We start from the raw sequence: 15,531 nt of genomic DNA on the forward strand, positions 1-15,531 counted from the left end.
ATAGTATTTTTATATGCATACAATGACCCGGGGCAGCGCCCGGGCCAAAAAACTAGTTATATCTTACACACTCATTCCAATAATTTATATTCTATACAACTACAAATTCATGAACAAAATAACAAAAACTTTACCAAATAGATTTATTTAACTATTCACTAATGACTTCCTAATTTAGATTAACAAATTGCGCGCGTGCAATCAAACTAGTTTATCAAAAGAAGACAAGAAGATCAAACCTAAAAAGTAGAACCATACCATCGTGTTGCTTTTATTACTCACTTACACTAACACGTGGTGTAATGTAAACCACGTTGCTAGAAGATGTTAAAGAATGGAAAAGAAACAAGATTATAAAGGCAAGAATCAAATTTCACAATTATTACTTCGTATTTGATTCCAAGGTATCAATGTTACTTTGCAAATTAGAATACGAGCATACCAACTTCATCGCAATTACAAGTAAAAGACTTGTCATTCTCTTTTATTTGGATTATTCTACTGTGTCATTCTTCAAAAAAAGACACTATAACATGCTAATGTGGCATGTTATGATTGGTTAATTTTTCTTTTATTTTTAAAAGCCAAAATTTACTATGCATTTATGTATAATTGAAAATACATGTATTTTTTTTTTTTTTTTTGTAAAAAATTTTCACAAATATAGTATTTGAAAATCTATTTTTATTTTTTAAAATCATCCAGAAAATTAAATTATATAATCAAAATTTAGAAAATCAAATATTCATCATTGTTCTTGATTCACTAGTACAAAACTAACCTTAAGTAATACCCAAAAAGTGTTACATAATGTGGTAAAAGTGTTATTATAGACAATAGGTAACACTTTTGTGGGTGATACTTCCGCCCATGTTCCCTAAGGTCTTATGTAACACTTTGGATAACGTATGGTAACACTTTTAAAAGTGTTACTTTAAACCCTCTTATGTAACACTTTTTTATATTATTAGTATAATTTTATAGTGTTACCTTTTATTTCTTAGGTAACACTTACTTATCTTTTATAACATTTTTCGATCATATAGGAACACTTTATCCAACATTATGTATCACTTTTTCGAATTAATGTATCACCTACTTGTTTATTAGGTAACATTTTTCAATCATCTTTGTGACATATTGTAGCACTGTATTCGATATTATGTATCACTTTTTGCAAACTACTGTAATACCTTATTAATTAATAGGTAACATTTATTATTTTTATTATTATGTTCAATTCAACAACAACGATAGTGAAATTAACATATACGATAAACAATTATTTGAATTTATATAATTTCATAGTTTCTTTACAAAAATCCATAAACACCAATTTTTTGTTTGGCTAAGTAATGTAATAAAAAATAAACTAAAATAAGTCAGCTTCGGCCTTTAAATTAGACCACCAAATTCTTCCCACTTCTTTGTTTCAAAAAAAAAAAAAAATAGCAATAGTAACATCAGCAGGCAGCAGCTGATAGTGTGACAGCAGATAGCATAAGCAGCAGCTAGAAGGAATTACAGCAGTAGCAAGCCAGCAAATAGCAGCAGTAGCAGACAGCAATAGTAGTAGACAGCAGTCACAACAGCATGCATCAGCAACAGCGAGCAGAAAACAGTAGCCGAAAGTAGTAACAGCTAGCTACAAACAGCAGTAACATCACAACAACATAAAGCGGTAACAACACCAGAAAGAAGAAACAGCAACGGTGGTATCAACATCAACTACTAATACTACGTACATGCTTGTGGCATCTTGACTTGCTACTCCAATCCTTCATCTTCAGCCATTTGATTATATGTATTTGTAAAAGCAACATATATCAGACAACCAGAACAAAAATTAATAATCACATTTAGTGCTTTCTAAAAGTGAATATATTAACCATTACCTCATTTTGCTCTTGCTCGTTAGATTGTACATTGGGAAAAGTATCTGTAAGTTCTGGATTTGATGACACATTTCCAAGTGATCGAGTCAAAGTATCCAACGCTTCAGGATCAATCTTCTTAAGCGTCTTCATTAACTCTGATATGGTATCTTTCACAATTTGGTCTGTATATGGCTTTAAGAACTCATCTGGAATAACAACTTTGCTGCTCTTTCCCCTTAGTGAACATATCTCCAGTTGCTTTTTTTTAGGGCCCAAGTTATTTGGTTTATTCATTACTTTATAATATGCAACATCTCCATCAATTTCACTTTGCATTTGGACCTCCTCCATCTTGTCCTATAAGGAAATATAACAAATAAATAACTAGCTGATTTGAGACAAATAATCATATTCCGAAAAATATGGAGACAACGGGACTTACAATGTTACTTTGGGTGGGCTTATAAGAAGTTTTGTATATTTTTCTTGCTATCCTTTTACGACTTTCTTTGTACACGAGTGCTAAGGATGGTGGCTTCTTTTCAACATCTAGTTGTTGTAGAATAAAAATATACATTCAAATAAAAATTGAAATAAGATTGTTTACATGATCATAGTGATGAAAACGATAAAAAATGAATAACGGTATAAAAATATACAAATTTATGTTGTTTCCTCGCGAAAGTCTTAGGACCCATAGTGTGCCTATCTTTTTTTTATCTTTACTCATTTCACTTTTCTTTTTGTTGTCTTCCTGCATGCATGCATACCACACAGTCCATAGCTTAATACCTTTTATTTTGATAGGGACATAAGCAATTGTAATATATATATAACAGAAACAAACAATTAACTTTACCTGAACTTGTTCTAAATTCCAAAATTCTAGCAAGTCTTTGAAATGCGCTTCTGGAATTGTATTAGGTGGATCCGCCAACCTATCACCATCATTGTCGTATGGAGTAAAGTGCTTTGCATTTACACTACATTTATAGTTACGCCAAAGCCTTCCCACAGATGACAATACAGTCTTTACCTTCTTCAAGGATAATGTATTTCTTCTATATTAAGAAAAATATTAAACAAGAAAATTAGGGAGCACCAAAAGAAGCGCAACTATTTCAGGAACACTACATTATGCTTTTTATCATAATTTATTTTAATTGTACTTTTATCAAAATGTATCAGAATTGTACTTGTATTAGAATGTTTCAAAATTTATCACGCTACATTATTCTTTATATCAGAAACTTTTTGCTATGCAGGGTGCTAGATTTGTGATCAGAAATGGCAGGGAAGGGGGATCTAGTTCGGAGGGCTACTTGGTAGATCATGCCTACTTATTTGCTATTGTGAAGGTCAGGTGTTTTGCAAGTAGGTCAGATATGTGGCTGCTATATAAAGTCAAATGTATGCTGTATCTTCTCACAATAAAAAAACATTGAGCACTATGAAAATTACATTATCCATGTAACTCATTTTCTGTATTAAAGACACAAAATACCAGCTTTTAAATACGTAATAAAAGGTACATACCTTCACATAACTCCAAATTTTTTCCTTGTCTGTAACATGATGCCAATTAATCTTGTTCAACGGTGTTAGAGAAGCATTACGAGCTAATGTCCCTAAGAATCTTGTAAATGTATCTACAGTCTTATCGTCAGGACCAATAGGCTTTCCCATTTCATTAAGAATAATAAGCTTACGCTCTTCTAATGTCCATTCATGAGCATCTTTACACATAGTTGGTCCTCTAGTTCGCTTCCTTTTGGGAAGTGCTACATGAACATTAACTCAACAAAGTCAGTAAAATCATATATGGCTCTTATCTATCTTAAAATATTTAGAATGTAATTATAGTGATCATTACCTATTTGTTCACTTTCGTGCTCTTGATTCATTAGTGGTTCATCTTGCATTCCTAGCTCCTCGGGGGTGAGAGTACTCAAATCATCACTAAACTCATCTTCTTCATCTACATATTGTTCCAAATTGCGTTCATTTGAACCCATATGATTCTCGTAATCTTCCTGTAAGTCAGATCCAAGTCTTTGTGGTTGTGAAAAACTGTGTGCTTGCAAACTCCCTAAAAGCACCTGTGAACTAGCCATGTTAACAAGCTGTGAACTAGCCATGTTAACAGGTTGTAGTTGTCGTTGTGAACTAGCCATGTTAACAAGCTGTGAACTAGCCATGTTAACAGGTTGTAGTTGTCGTTGTAATAAATCAGTTGTTTTGCTCTTCTGTCTTTTTCTATCAATTGTGTTTTCATTTTCCTGAAAGCAGTGAGTGAACCAAGAGCAACCGTTGCCTTACTCTGCCCTTTCTTAGCTTGGACACCATTCCCAATCTCAACCTCTTTCTCTTGCTGATTATGGAACGATAGATTTTTCTGTGCTGTAGACTTGCCCAATTGATTTTTTCTTTGCGTTGAATCTCTCCCTTGCTACCCTTGATCTAATTGTTGTTTTTCGATGTTTTGATGACGCATCTTAACAAGATTAGCCATTGGTACTGAAGAGACACCTGTCGTGTCTTTAATGTTTGTGGGAATCTTCCCTCTCAATGCCATAACCTAAAATAAAATATTCATGAAAAACATTAAAAGTATTACATAATTTTCTTATAATTATGATTCACATAATTAATATGTCAGAAAAGAAAAGAAAAAAAAGGACCTTTTTTGAACGAGACCTCAAGTTTACATCGTTTTTCCTTATCTGATTTTCATCCTCTTCACTTGAGTGGTTCAATTCACCCTCTTCATCAGAAGTATACTCGTCAGTAGCTTTAGTCACCTTCATACTTTTTTTCGTTTGTTTCGATCCCTTCATAGATTGTTTCAGTTGATAAGCCATGGATGTAACCCCCAAATCGTTCATTCTACTTCTATGTTGTTCTATCCTTGCTTGTCTAGCTTTCTCATAATCTACCATTTGGATCTTGCTTCCTACAAAGAAGCTCATACCAATTACTCATTATATAAGTTTAGATCTATTTCTCTGTCTTCTAATGAGGTTTTAGATTTATTACTGCCGACTTCCTTATTATATACACACACACGCATAAAAAAAGAAGAAAAAAAAAATATATGCTATCCTATTATTTCAGCTCTGATTTCAGTTCTGAAATTCAGCTCTGATTTCAGTTCTGAAATTCAGCTCTGATTTCAGTTCTAATTTTCAGCTCTGAACTTCAGCTCTGAATTCAGTTCTGAATTCAGCTCTGAATTCAGTTCTAAAATTCAGCTCTGATTTCAGTTCTAAAATTCAGCTCTGATTTCAGTTCTGATTTTCAGCTCTGAACTTTAGATCTGAAATTCAGCTCTGATTTTAGTTTGTGCTTCCAAATCCAACAGTCTGTGCTTTGTTTGTTTTGCTCTTCTTTATTCATTTCAATGTTGACAATAACAATACAATCTGGCTAATCAATAATCACCTTGGTGAAATAGAAGATGTAGAGCTGATGACTAATCATGGACTCAACAGTACAATAGCCATTAGACTAAAATTGAGACAATGTTCATTCGGTTTTTACTCAGTACATAAAATAGCTAAAAGTATTTCTAAAACTGCTCACTGTCACTCAATTTACGTAACAGAAGGAAGATATGGAGTCATCAAATTAGCAGGTATCAGATTTTATAACAAGATCATTGACATTCTATCTGCTAAAGATTTGTTCTAAGATACGAAAAGTGAACTTGCTTTCAGCCTTGAAGGTTCAATAGAAAAATATAAGGATTCAGCCTTTTGTGACACTAAGCCACTATGGCATCCCTCACTTAACTCACAGCACTTCGTACAAGATTGTCTGAAAGGCAGGGGATCAAGAGATAGTCTGCCAATTAAGTTTTGTCCAGTTATTGTTCATACTTATACCATTAGTTGTAGTACAATCTTGAGTTATAGAAACAAAATAGGCACATTTTTGCATGAAAATTCGCATAATAGATTTAAAAACAAAGTTATCATGGTAGAATCATAGTAGAAAGGGTATTACAGGCATTAAGTTTGGTACAAATATGATTCAAAACTAGGACATACAAGCCAACCACCCTAATATTCCAAGGCATTAATTTATTTTCCACATTGATTTCAATATAAGCCAAAGCTAGAAAAAATGAGAGAGACAGGAACAAAGAAAGAGCACCTGGCTGGAAATTCGAGTACCTGAGCATAGAAAGAGAACCTCAGCACTTGACTGCACATAAAACAAAGTCTAGATTATTTACAAATTCTTAGTAGAAAGGGTATTGCAAGAGTTAGCTAAATGTAATTTGGGTCCTAATAAGAATGACCCTCTGAATATTCAACAACTCATGGGTATTCAACTGCCACTATAATATCAAACCTCGAATCAAATCAACTTGCAAAATAGAGGTGCTCTATCGCATAAAACTAAATTTAACCACTAACTTACAAATAAAATAACACAAGTTCAAATAGAAAAATAAAACACTACAATGATAGTTTATCAAAATCGACAAAATAGGTTTAAATCAATGATAATAATTCTAATTTATGTCTCCAGACATGTCACTTTGATGGCTCCATCCAATCCCAATCTGTGTCATCTATATCGGAACTATCTTCTCGATTATCATCCATAATTTCATTGTTCACAGGAACCTCAACTCTGTCATAAGCAGGTTCTATGCACCGATTATGATGTTCAGCTTGATCTGTAGCAGAAATACATCCTCCGCGGGTTCACGAACTTCACTCATAAACGTTTGTTTTCGGTTCACATAGTACCAATCTTCTTCAAGGCCGTCTTGAGCATAGAACACTTGATGCACTTGTGATGCCAAGACAAAAGGATCATCTTTAGAGCACAGTTTCTTGAAGTTAACACGAGTAAGTCCATAATCGTCTACTTCCACATGGAACCAATCACACTCGAATAACACAACACTGAAAGCACTCCAATAATCTATCTCAATTATAGACCTTATAAGCCCATAGTATGTGACATCACCAAGGACGAGATTGTGATCCTTGCTACTCACAAAGCTTATAGTCAAAGCTATCAAAGAGACTCCACTATTTTGAGTTATAGACTTTTCATCATGATCTCTTGTGTAGAACTTATATCCATTACAAAAATATTCGGAGTAGCTCCGTGCAACACTAGAAGGACCTTTTGATAGCCACTTGATACGATCCGGGACATTATCCACCTCAACCTTTCCTCTAAACCAATCTATGAATTCATTGCTATGTTGTTGTGCCTCTTTCCACCTTCTTTTTCGTCTATCTCTAGACTTCTTCTTTACAAACTCTTCATGTTCCCTTTATAGTATTAACCAACCATATAAGTAAGGTAATAAAACAATATAAATTCAAACACAATGAAAAAAGATAATTGAAAAATTACTCACTTGATGTAATTCTCAACTTGGTCATCTTCACAATTAAACAACACATAACGATGCGCTAAAGTTATTGTGTTTGAATCAAGAGAGTATGACTTCCCTTTCTTTTTCCTCCCAAGAGGATAACCTGCCTTAGGGAATAAAGGTGATTCTTCATCAATTTCATTAGTTTTCTCTTGATTTTTTTTAAACCATTTAGATCCCTTCTTTACACTAGCATTCAAATACCTAGAGCAGAATATCAAGCACTCTTAAGCCAAATAACCTTCTGCTATAGAAGACTCGGGGCGACATTGATTTTTAACGTATGATTTTAACTTTCTGAGGTACCTTTCTATGGGGTACATCCACCATTCACAAACTGGTCCACCACACTTTATTTCATTAACCAAATGAATCGCTAAGTGGACCATTATGTCAAAAAAAGATGGTGGAAATATTCTTTCTAGTTCACAAAGAGTCTCAACAATTTGTGTTTGAAGGTGATCCAAATCTTTTGGATTGATGACTCTCTTGCATATTTCTCTAAAAAAGCCACTCAATCTCATAAGAGGTAAAGTAACATGCTTTGGTAAAGTTTTTCTAATTGCTGACGGAAGCAAGTGTTGCATTATTATATGAGCATCATGACTCTTGTACCCTGATATTTTCCCCTCCTTCACTTGCACACACCTTGCAATATTTGACGCACAACCTTGGGGCAACTTTGCCTTCTTTAAAACACTACAAAATATGCTTTTCTCTTCCTTTGTCATCAAGAATGATGCTTTGGGCAGCAAAACATGCCGCCCGTCACCTGCATCTATAAGATGTAGTTCTTCCCTTATACCCATTTCTTGCAGATCTAATCGAGCCTTATGATGATCTTTTGACTTTCCAGGTACGTAGTTGCCAGCACATTATCACATACATTTTTTTCGATGTGCATGACATCCAAATGATGACGACACCCACAATCTTTCCAATAAGGCAAAGTGTGGAAGACGGAGGACTTTCTCCATGGACAATCTACATATTTCTTTTTTGGTTGTAACTTTCCAAACTTGTTTTCCAACGAGCTTGAAATGTGATCCTCCATTAAAGGATCTGGAGATGTCCTCTCTTCCTTTTCCCCATTAAAAGACTCCATATCATGTCGCCAAGGATGATTTTCATCTAACCATCGACGATGAGCCCAATAGCAAGATTTATTACTATTACTTAAGTGATGATGATCAATCTCGTAGTGACAATAGGGGCATGCAAACTTCCCTTTGGTGCTCCAACCAGATAACATAGCTTAATCTGCGAAGTCGCTGGTCGTTGATTGTAAAGCTGCACGCATCTTAAATGTTTGACGCTTCTCCACATTATAGGTGTCCAACCCATACTCCCACAAATCTCTAAGTTCTTGAACCAATGGTTGAAAGTAGACATCAATGTCATTTCCAAGAGAGGTGGGTCCGGGAATACGGAGGGATAACATTAAGAATTCTGGCTTCATACACAGCCATGGTGGTAAGTTGTAATTAATTAGAATAACAGGCCGTGTACTATGTTGTGTGCTCATAGTTCGAAATGGATTGAATCCGTCACTTACAAGCCCCAAACAAACATTACGTGTTTCATTAGCAAAATCTGGGTACTTTTGGTCAAACTCTTTCCACGCCTCACCGTCAGCAGGATGCCTTAATAACCCATCTTTCTTCACCATGCCACCTTGTACAACCTTTGAAGCCTTAGTTTAAGAGGAAAATGCCAAAGAACTTTTGCAGGGACTTGATGCACCTTTTTAGATGGCTCATTGCTAATATCTTCTTGGTTTTCAGTCTGTGTTTCTTTCCACCTTGGAGCATGACAAACATGGCAAGACGTGGCAGCTTCGTGCTCCTTCTAATATAGCATACAATCATTACGACATGCATCAATCTTGTCATAATCAAGGCCTAGATCTTTTATCAATTTCTTTGCCTCATTAAAAGAGTTAGGTAAATTGGATGCATCTGGTAACACTTCTCGAAAAAGCTCTAAAAAATATGAAATTGCTACATTAGTTATTCCATGAGTACACTTCAACAGGTAAAAACGAATAAGAAATGATAACTTTGAAATTTTTTTGCACCCGAGGTATAGCTCTTGTTTTCCATCTTCAACTAACTTATAGAACTTCTTAGCCTCATCATTGGGCTCATCTCCAACCCCTTCATACCTTTCTGCCACATCTCTATGAACATCATATATCAAACGTTCAATATCATCATGCATGTCTTCAACATCCTTCTTAGTATTTGATGTTGATGACATGCCCTTTTCATGACAATGCCATCCTTCAGTGCCAGGCTCAATCTCGTTTGCAATCAAATGATTGAACACTGTCTCTCTACGGTGCCAAAAGCGGTGATAGCACACCTTACACGGGCAAGTAATTTGATCTCCAATTGCTCGTGTAGAAAACGCTTTATCTAAATAATTCTCTACACCTTTCTCATACTCATGACTAGATTGTAAGAAGTTGGTCCAACTACTCATTTCGTCTCCTTTATCAAAATTTAAACATAGTGAATTTAAAGATTTAAAATATTGGCATATAATTTTAACATGTCTAAAAGGAATGACAATATCCATAAAAATCAAACAAGTAGGTCCAAATGTATGCTTAGATTAGAAGACTACTATACTTCAGAGAATTCAACAGCTTAATTTAGGGGACCTTTTCTCTGTCTTTAGGTTACTATCATCTAAAAACTGCTAATGTCAGTTTTTTTTTTTTTTTTTTTTTTTTTTTTTACATCAGGCAAAGGTATACACTTCTGCTAGCCTACTAGGTAGGCTTATACTTAAGATAATTTAAAGACAAACTGCTGCCCCACTCTCATTAGTTGAGTTTGAGCTTATCTTAACATATATTTAATCAAGGACCAAGGCAAGCCCTTTCAAGCTTTGATTATTGAATAAGGAAAGAAAATCTAAAACTGACTGAATCAAATGAAACTATCTTAACTAATTTTATTAATCCTTATTCTAAACTAGCTATTATAATGACTGAAAACTAGCTACTAGCATAATTACTATCAGAATTTAGGGCCAATTACCCCAAGCTAATTTGTCTAACTACATCTTCAGTTTTTATAATCATTCGATTGCACATCACATCACACCAAGCCAAGCATATATACATGCATACATATAAAATGAAAATCATGTTGCAAGCCACATGACTAATGAGAACATTGATTAAAAAAAAAAAAAGAATTCTACACAGGTATGTCTCAATATTTCTGTTTAAATTCCAATCTGTTTAAGTCTTTTTTACCTTCCAGGTTCTGACAACTTGCAACTTCAGTTTATTATATGGTGGGCAGGACTAATGAGAGGTGTAGTTACCGTGGCCTTATCCTACAAAGTGTAAATATTCATCCTATGATTTGTAGAAAAAATTTGCAACACTGAACCTTTTTTTTTTTTTTAATGAAATTATATTACTCCAATTTTCAAGTTTTGTAGAGGTATCAAATGAGAGATCATTGATGATCAGTTGTACTCCCATTGTTGTTCTGTTTAGTACTCTGGTTAGTTTTCTGCATACCCTCTTCATTTCTATATATATTCTTTGTGCATGTGTTACACCAGAATTTTAACCAACATTGAATTGCATAGCCTTAATAATATTCACCCTTACAATCTTTTTATATAATGCAGATAAATACACACACCAGTTTGGAAGGGGAAAAGGATGCAGAACACTGTACTTATAATTAAAACTTGTGAATTTCAAGCATCATAAACGTTTAGTGCTTATTTTGGTATAAAAGATAGTGTACAAGGTTTTTTCAATGGCAAAAAACTATGATCAGATAGTTCAATATTATAATTCTATGAATTAAAGATATTTAATCTTCCCTAATACATTATCTAATATTGATAGGTGAATGATTGAACCAAGTTAGGAATTAATAAAGTCATGAAGGCCAATAGCATCAAATTTTAAGGCTCGCACCGGGCTGCCCCCGGGTTAACACACCCAACACAAATTCTATCAACATTTTAAACAAAACATCTATGATTCTAATTCTGGTATTTGAAAATATGTTCAGCTTCATGACATTGCAGAGCAGCAACATAATTACCACTATCAAATTATCAATTGTTAAAGTACCATAATTTATCGAATGCTACAGAAGCACACACAATTGATCACAAACCCATAGCATCATGAAGACTATTTTGTCTAATCAAAGTTTCACATAATCAATTGGTAACTCAGAATATGACATTAAATCAGGAAACTCCAACAAAAACATTCTTCCTCCACTACAATACGTGCACCCATTTTGAATTTTTATCCCAGCACACCAAAATTGCGATTTTGATCTTAAAATCAAAACTTATGAATTTGCATGTAATCTCTCTAAAAACTTAAATTAAAATTCAATTACCAAAAAAAAAAAAAAAAAAAAAAAACAAAAAAAAAAAACTTGATTTTGATAGATCTTGAAAATTAATAAATAATTAATTCATAGATTCTTGAAAATTAATGAATAATAAATAACTAAAAACTTAAAACAACTACCATAAATCAGAGATTACCTGCAATTGAAAGCACGATTTCGATTATACCCAAGATCTCGATCAAGACAACCAATGAATTTCTGATGAAATTGCGCAAGACATCAACAAACTGGTATAAACCTAGGTCAGAATTCGCTGCTGCTCTAGGAGGAGGAAATTCAAGGATAAATTTTGTGAGTGAGTTTTTTTTTTTTTAAATTCTTTGGCGGTTTCAAGCGTAATTTTTACCCAAAATTTTACAATATTTTTTATTTTACTTTGGCGGCAATAATAACCTAGATATAAATTAATTGTTAAAATTGAGAATTAGTATGCAGTAACACTTACTGGAGCACTATTTTAATTGATTTTTTGTTTTTCAAAAATAAAAAGGTAGCACCTCTTAATATTACCACAAAATGATACCTATATTAAAAGTGTTACTTTGTAATGATACCTATATTAAAAGTGTTACTTTGTAATGATACCTATATTAAAAGTGTTACATTCTAAAAAAAAATGTTACCAAAGTGTTACTTATAAATCTAATAAATTTGCAATTTAAAAAGTATTACCAAACCGTGTTACATAAAGTCAATTATGTAATAGTGATTGTTCATCATCGGTCTTCATCTGTGTTCTTAACTAACCATCCCCAATATCTTGTATAATATATATAATTGGAACTCAAACTGAAATTCCGACCAACAAGTCGTTCAAAGATCGGATTTTTATTGGGTTTTCAAATCTGCTTCTTTAATTCGTATACAATTTTCAGCTTTAGGGTTTGATAATTCTAATTTATGTAAAAATCAGGTGTTTGTCTCTCTCGTGCGATTATAGATTTATAGGCAATTAGGGTGCAGCGGTAAGGGTACAGAACCTGGCAGCTTTTTGGCGCACATAGGTCCGGTGAAGGATTCACGGCGGCAGCTCAAGGTTTTGGCGAGTTTTCAAGCGGTTTCAAGCGTATTTTGGGATCGATTACGGTCAATTCAGAAAGATTTCAGGAGCCTTTATTGGAAATGTATTGTTCAGTTTTCAGGCGGTTTTTCAGGCAACATTTCTGACAATCGTTCTTCTTCTCCGGTAGCAAATTCGTGATTATCCATCATTCTAGTTATTATTCCGTATGTTTTTGGTGCAAGGGGTATTGACATTGATGAGAATACATTAACAATGTTTGGGAATGGGGGGATGAATAAAGAACATTGATGATGAACAATTTCAATTTTGTGATTTTTTTTAAAATAATTGTGATTTAAAAAAAAATACATGTATTAAAAAGAATACATGATATAAATACAATTTTAATACATTATGGACATTAAAAATAATTCAAAATGAAAATAAAAATACTAAATATCGGCCAATCACATTTCGCCATGTCATCATTTTATGGTGTCATTTTTGACATTGTCGAAGTTTCACTTTTATTGTGCTGAATTGCTCTGTATTAATCGGTGTATCCATATGTAGATCAAAGATTAGATTGAATAACTTTAAATTATGTTGAGTAAATTATTTTAATTAGGAATAGCGGATAAGAAAAGTTTAAAGTCTAATTTATTGGTTGTCAAAAAAAAAATTGAAAATACAGAAATTTTATTTACACCATCGTCATTCAGATCCATGAAGATTGTGGTTTTGATCAAAACTTTTGTCTTACAACATCTGTTTTAATGTGCAAAATATGCATAAGTTAGTCATTTTAATGGTATCTGTGAACTTTGAAATATGAACACACCACACCAATATATGTACTCTTGCATTGAAATTCATAACATTCTGCCAGAAAATTAAAATTTTAGTTAATGTAATTAAAAAAATCCCACATCAGTATCAAGACTAATGTACTAACCACATTTCAATAAGATTTGAGTTCATCAGTATCAAAAAATCATGACCACATTTCAATACTATTAGGACAATATTTACTATAACTTAGACCATAATCGAATAAGCAAAATGCACAAAATGCCAAAAATATGAGTAATGTTGTATTATGGTCTAGGATTGCACAATGTGTGTCTAGGAAAACTACAGTTTTAAGCTAGCCAAAACCAAGTACATATATAACCATTAAGTATCAAGTCGAGTAGTACATTAATGTGAAGTATAATATACGAGTGTAATATAATAAAAGTACTAGTATATTAGAAAAGGATGTGATACTGTGAATCTGTACGTGTGATCAACAAAACTTTTTTGAATAGTCGAAAGAATATCAAGCCTTTCAATTAAACTAAAAAGTAGAAGCTTCCTATTGCTTCGGTCACACATTGTGCAATCCCACGTTTGCTAAGAAATGTTATAGAATGAAAAAGATCGAACCAAAGTCGTAAAGCTATGAATCAAAACCCTATCTTATTTTTTATTATTTTTTTTATATATATATTTTCATTTTTTGTTAATAGACATCAATCCTAATTATATTTATATTATTTTTGATGGAAAAATAATAGAAGCGAATTGTGTCCGGCGCCATATGTGTTACACTATTAAAAATAAACGTCTTATTATATGACATATTTTCCATACGATTATGATTACTACATGTTATAAAATTAATAATGCTACATTAAATTCAATTGTGGATGGTCAATTAAATTTCTCTCTCTTTTTTTTTTAAAGCTTAAATGGCGACATTTAAGAAAAAAAAAAAGAAGAAAGAAGAAAGTCATAAGTTGTGATATACAACTACTATATATGATGGATTGATGGTACAATCAACTAATGATGCTGAAGTATAAACTTCTTAAACAACACCTGGAGAAACACGACAGTTCGTGTGAGAAGAGAGAATGAGAAAACCTTAAACACAAGAGTTCGTGTGAGATGAGAGAATGAAAAAAAAAAACCTTAATTCAGAGGAGAAGAAAAAAATATATATGACGAGTTCAAAAAGAAAGATGTTCTTGTCTATTACATAAAAAAAAAGGTGTTCTTCTCACACGAGAGTTCGTGTGAGAAGAGAGAATGAGAAAACCTTAAACACGAGAGTTCGTGTGAGAGGAGGGAAAAAAACCTTAATCACGAGAGTTCGTGTGAGAGGAGAGAATGAAAAAAAAAATAATAATAATTCAAAGGAGAAGAGAAAAAAAGAAAAAAAAATATAATAATAATAATAATAATAATAATAATAATAATAATAATAATAATAATAACAATAATAATAATAATATGACGAGTTCGAAAAGAACGTGTTCTTGTTTACTAAATAAAAAAAAAGGTGTTCTTGTTGTATTAATATATTTGCAGGTTCGAAAATAATGACGTTTCTGTTTGATTATTGCATTGATTGATAGATTCAAAAAGAATGACGTTCTCATCATTTTGAAAAACAAAAATGATTGAAGGCGACATCACCGGATTTGTGCTTCTTGACTTTAATGAAGAGAAGAATTTCCAATCAAAACAGTTGTGCTACTGACATTGCGATTGTTGGAGGGTGTTAAAAATATAAGATATCCTAATACTTGGAGTCTAGTATTAGAGGTAGAATGAAATAAATGACATTATTGTGATAATATTCTGGAGAATATCTTGTGAAAAGAGATTTGTGAGCTATTGTGATAATTTTAGGAAATTAAAATATTTAGGAATATTAAGGTTAAAAATTATTATTGTCTATATGTTGTATTGTAGCCAATATTATGAATGAGAAATACAGTGAATATTATTGAGACCAAATTTAACAAAGTAGTTTGAATTAGTCATTTTTGTTTATAATTCAGTGAATTAATT

The 15,531-nt window shown here is 32.7% G+C and overlaps 2 protein-coding genes across 7 annotated transcripts; both read right to left on the bottom strand.

Moving 5' to 3' along the window:
* Window positions 1-1,281: 1,281 nt before the first annotated feature.
* LOC145568638 (uncharacterized) lies at window positions 1,282-12,066 on the bottom strand. 6 transcript variants are annotated; one of them, XM_081628068.1, is made up of 10 exons: window positions 11,824-12,066; window positions 6,033-6,083; window positions 4,559-4,830; window positions 3,751-4,455; window positions 3,414-3,658; window positions 2,737-2,938; window positions 2,537-2,631; window positions 2,320-2,426; window positions 1,896-2,234; window positions 1,282-1,784 (listed from the first exon to the last, which is right to left on the bottom strand). In XM_081628068.1, the coding sequence occupies exons 4-6, from the start codon at window positions 4,073-4,075 to the stop codon at window positions 2,873-2,875; spliced, it is 636 nt and encodes a 211-aa protein (XP_081484194.1). In that variant the 5' UTR covers window positions 4,076-4,455; window positions 4,559-4,830; window positions 6,033-6,083; window positions 11,824-12,066; the 3' UTR covers window positions 1,282-1,784; window positions 1,896-2,234; window positions 2,320-2,426; window positions 2,537-2,631; window positions 2,737-2,872. The 6 variants fall into 6 exon arrangements, with proteins under 6 accessions (XP_081484194.1, XP_081484193.1, XP_081484192.1 ...); XM_081628067.1 differs by lacking the exon at window positions 2,537-2,631; XM_081628066.1 differs by having other exon boundaries at window positions 2,320-2,631.
* Window positions 6,154-8,090, bottom strand: LOC145566346 (uncharacterized). The gene is made up of 3 exons (XM_081625793.1): window positions 7,620-8,090; window positions 7,264-7,505; window positions 6,154-7,174 (listed from the first exon to the last, which is right to left on the bottom strand). Exons 1-3 carry the CDS (start codon window positions 8,088-8,090, stop codon window positions 6,535-6,537), a joined length of 1,353 nt encoding a protein of 450 aa, XP_081481919.1. The 3' UTR covers window positions 6,154-6,534.
* Window positions 12,067-15,531: the final 3,465 nt, after the last annotated feature.

This window comes from Chenopodium album, chromosome 11 (assembly GCF_948465745.1).
Source record: "Chenopodium album chromosome 11, dcCheAlbu1.1, whole genome shotgun sequence".
NCBI classification, from domain to species: domain Eukaryota; kingdom Viridiplantae; phylum Streptophyta; class Magnoliopsida; order Caryophyllales; family Amaranthaceae; genus Chenopodium; species Chenopodium album.